The sequence below is a fragment of the Mandrillus leucophaeus genome, unplaced genomic scaffold (genome assembly GCF_000951045.1).
Source record: "Mandrillus leucophaeus isolate KB7577 unplaced genomic scaffold, Mleu.le_1.0 Scaffold645, whole genome shotgun sequence".
Taxonomy (NCBI): Eukaryota; Metazoa; Chordata; class Mammalia; order Primates; family Cercopithecidae; genus Mandrillus; species Mandrillus leucophaeus.
In genome coordinates, this window is record NW_012106975.1 from 526169 (window position 1) to 530838 (window position 4670).

The window sequence follows — 4670 nt, forward strand, 5'->3', positions numbered from 1 at the left end:
TGCCTGTAATCCCAGCTCCTCAGGAGGCTGAGGCAGGAGAATTGCTTGAACCCGGGAGGCAGAGGTTGCAGTGAGCTGAGATTGTGCCACTGCACTCCAGCCTGGGCAACAGAGTGAGACTCCGTCTGAAAACAAAAACAACAACATGTTACACAACCTAAATATATACCATTTTTCTGTGTCAGTTTACAAAATTATTTAATCAACATTAAAAAATAAAAGTGGCCAAAAGATTTGTACAGTTACTTCACCATAGGAGTTGTACAAATGGCAAATAAACTCATGAAAAATGCTTCACACCATTGGTCACTAGAGGAAGTCTAGAGGCAGAACCAGTTAGGAGGACTTACATTTTGCCTTGACTGAGGGTTGACGTAATCAGAGGAATGCTTGATGGAAATTGGTTAGAGGGAAGGGAGAAACCTGCCTGGTATTTGGGAGGTAGGGTGGGGTGGAGTGGTGTGGTGATCATTATCTGAGATAGGGAATCCTGGAGGAAGAGCAGTTTGGGGCCAGAAGGTGAGGTGGACTTTTCATTTTCTTAAGGAGATGTTTTATTTTTTTGTTTTTGTTTTTGAGACAGAGTCTCGCTCTGTCACCCAGGCTGGAGTGCACTGGTATGATCTCAGCTCGTTGCAACCTCCGCCTCCCAGGTTCAAGAGATTCTCCTGCCTCAGCCTCCCAAGTAGCTGGGATTACAGGTGTGTGCTACCACACCCAGCTAATTTGTGGGGTTTTTTTTAGTAGAGACAGGGTTTCGCTGTGTTGGCCAGGCTGGTTTCAAACTCCTGACCTCAGGTGATCTGCCACCATGCGTGGCCAAAGAGATGTATTTTGATGAGCGGAAGTTTTTCATTTAAATAAAATGCAATTTATTAATTTTTTATTTTTTAAAAAGAGATTCTTCTCATCTCATTTTAATTGCTTTTTTTGCTTTTTTTTTTTTTTTTTTTTTTTTTTGAGACAGTTATCACTCTGTTGGCCGGGCTGGAGTGCAGTGGCATGATCTCAGTTCACTGTGACCTCCATCTCCCGGGCTCAAGCTGGCTCAAGCAATCAAGCAATTCTCCTGCCTCAACCTCCCGAATAGGTGGGATTACAGGTGTGCGCCACCATACCCGGCTAATTTTTGTATTTTTAGTAGAGACAGGGTTTCACCATATTGGCCAGGCTGGTCTCAAACTCCTGACCTCGGGTGATCCACCCGCCTTGGCCTCCCAAAGTGCTGGGATTACTGGTGTGAGCCACCCTGCCCAGCCATTAATTGCTTTTTTTTTTGAGACGGAGCCTTGCTCTGTCGCCCAGGCTGGAGTGCAGTGGTGCAATCTCGGCTCCCTGCAACCTCCGCCTCCCGGGTTCACATCATTCTCCTGCCTCAGCCTCCCAAGTAGCTGGGACTACAGTTGCCCGCCATCACGCCTGGCTAATTTTGTATTTTTAGTAGAGACGGGGTTTCACCGTGTTAGCCAGGATGGTCTCTATCTCCTGACATCGTGATCCGCCTACTTGGCCTCCCAAAGTGCTGGGATCACAGGCATGAGCCTCCGTACCCGGCCTAATTGCATTTTTAAAAGATTTTATTTGTTTGGTCTGAGCACAGTGGCTCACGTCTGTAATCGCAGCACTTTGGGAGGCGGAGAAGGGTGGATTGCACTCGGGAGTTCAAGACTACCCTGGGCAACATGGCGAAATCCTGTCTCCACTAAAAATACAAAAATTAGCCAGCCAAACGTTGTATGTGCTCACTCATAAGTGGGAGCTAAGCTATCAGGACACAAAGCATAAGAATGATACAATGGACTTTTGCGGAATCGAGGGAAAGGGTGAGAGTGGTTGAGGGATAAAAGACTGCACACTGAGTACAGTGTGTGCTGCTCCAGTGATGGGTGCACCAAAATCTCAAAAATCACCAAATAACTTACTCATGTAGCCAAACACCACCTGTTACCCAAAAACCTATTGAAATAAAAAATTAATTAATTAATTAAATTAAGTAAAAGAAAAAAAATTAGCCAGGCATGGTGGCATGCATCTGTAGTCTTAGCTACTCAGGAGGCTGAGGTGGTAGAATCACCGGAGTCTGGGAGGTTGAGGCTGCAGTGAGCTGAGATCATGCCACTGCACTCCAGCCTGGGAGACGGAACAAGACCCTGTCTCTAAAAAATAAAAATAAAAGGTTTTATTTAAGACTTTTTTTCTCCCTTCTCTAGATATAATTGACCCTGCAATCCTGCGCCCGGGCCGCCTGGACAAAACACTGTTTGTGGGTTTACCACCCCCTACAGATCGCCTTGCCATCTTAAAAACTATCACAAAAGTGAGTAAAGGAAATGGTACATTTTTATATGTGTTTCTCTTGTTTTAAATAGAGACAGTTATAACAGGTAGTAATTTAGTTGACTGATTACTTTTCTTTTCTGTAACTGTGTTTGGCCAGCCTGTATCTCCCAAAGGGAAGGTGAACTGATCTTCAATTATTACTTTAAAATAATTTACATCAGATCATATTTGAAATGGAGTAGAAACTTTTAGAGAAACTCTAGCACTTTGGGAGGGCGAGCTGGACAGATCTGAGCCCAGGAGTTCAGTACCAGCCTGGGCAATATGGTGAGACTCTGTCTCACTATAGATAGAAAAAATTAACCAGATATGGTGGCATCCGCCTGTAGTACCATGTACTCAGAAAGCTTAGGTGGAAGGATTGCTTGAGACCAGGAGGATAAGTCTCCAGGGAGTTGTGATCACACCACTGCACTCCAGCCTGGACAACAGAGCAAGACCCTATCTTTTTTTTTTTTTTTCTGAGGCAGAGTCTCACTCTGTTGCCCAGGCTGGAGTGCAATGGCGAGAGCTCAGCTCACTGCATGCTCCGCCTCCCAGGTTCACGCCATTCTCCTGCCTCAGCCTCCCGAGTAGCTGGGACTACAGGCTCCCGCCACCACACCTGGCTAATTTTTTGTATTTTTTAGTAGAGATGGCGTTTCACCGTGTTAGCCAGGATGGTCTCAATCTCCTGACCTCGTGACCTGCCTGCCTCGGCCTCCCAGAGTGCTGGGATGACAGGCGTGAGCCACCGTGCCCGGCCCTGCAAGACCCTATCTTTAAAAATAGGTAAGTAAGTGGACCAAACACGTTGGCTCACACCTGTCATCTCAGCACTTTGGGAAGCCAAGGCAGGTGGATTGCTTTGACCTCAGAAGTTCAAGATCAGCCTGGGAAACATGGGGAAACCCCATCTGTACAAAAAATACAAAAATTAGCTGGACCTCAATGGCTCATGCCTGGCTGAGGCTGGAAAATCGCTTGAGCCCAAGAAGTGGAGGTTGCAGTCAGCCAAGATCGCACCACTGCTCTCAAGCCTGGGTGACAGACCAAGACCCTCTCTCAAAAAAAAGAAGTGAATGAGTTCTGTCATCCCACTTCTCACTACCTGGAACTAGTTTTTCTGCCCTTGACACACCACATTTTGAAGTCTGTAGCAGGGCTTTGTGTCTGTATTTCTATAGCCTTGGGATGGGAGAGGGAGCTAAGCTGGTGATGTTAACCCTTCTGGGGATGAAATCACTTGTACCTGGACCCACTCTGTCCATCCAGTTGGAGATACCTCCCCCGTGGGAGCTGTCCCACTCCCATGGTGTTGTACCCAGTGCTGTCCAGCTCCCTGGAAAGTGGCATACCTTGGCAGTTCTTCCTGATTCTGCTGAAATCCCTTGATTATGTGTGTCTAACTTTTTCTAGAGCTATCTATCTATCTTAAACTTTTTTTAGTATTCTTTTGATGCTGACAAAGGAAGATTCTGTGATCCTGCTTCACCGGGCCATCGTTACTTAAAATTGCCTTTAGCAGTGTTCCTTAAAAATCACCCAGAGGAGGGAGAACAGGAAAGATGAAAACAGAAGGATGATCATCTTTGTGGGGTAGAAAGATTCTATTGATGCACAGTGTGGAAAATAGTTTGGAAGCTAGTGAAACTAAAAGCTATGAAATTAAGCATTTTAGAACTAAGGCAATATGACTCAGAAACATCAATGAAAAAGAAAAAATAACAAACTAAGGCGTTATCACGGGAATAATAAAGAAGATACAGATAGGAGAACTGTTTAAAGGTTTTAATTAGTAGGACATTGGATTAACTGTAGAGTTGGGAGTTAAAGGAAAAGGTAGATGAATTTGCAGCTTGTGTAGCTGGTGGCATCCACCAGGATTAGAGATCTGGGAGATGAGCTATCTGAGTTTCAGGTGCCTGGGCACTATCAAGTGGAAAAGTCGAGCAGGATGTTGGGTCTGTGGTTGGGAGTTTAGGAGAGTCCTCTGGCTGAGCTATAGTTTTGTCTGTCATCAGGACATAGCTGGTGGTCAAAGCCATGAAAACATACTGCTTTAGTTCAGTAGTTCTCTACCTAAGGCAGTTTTCCCACCACCCCACCTCACATCCCCAGGGAACATTTGGCAATGTCTAGAGACATTTGTTTACCACTACGCAGAGCAGTGATAATGCTGCTAAATATTCTACAGTGCACAGGACAGCCAACAACAAAGAATTATCCAAGGCCAGGCATGGTGGCTCAGGCCTGTAATCCCAGCAATTTGGGAGGCTGAGGCAGGAGGATCACTTGAGCCAGGAGTTGGAGACCAGCCTGGACAACATAGTGAGACCCTGTCTCTACAA

At 45.7% G+C, this 4670-nt stretch overlaps 1 protein-coding gene across 5 annotated transcripts in view; it reads left to right on the top strand.

The window, feature by feature from the left end:
- NVL (nuclear VCP-like) overlaps nt 1-4670 on the top strand; it is a 113525-nt gene that overhangs the window by 87434 nt on the left and 21421 nt on the right. For all 5 annotated transcript variants that reach the window (XM_012000978.1, XM_012000979.1, XM_012000977.1 and 2 more), the window contains one exon: nt 2211-2317. In XM_012000978.1, the coding sequence (XP_011856368.1) occupies nt 2211-2317 (107 nt within the window). The remainder of the gene's footprint in view (nt 1-2210; nt 2318-4670) is intronic.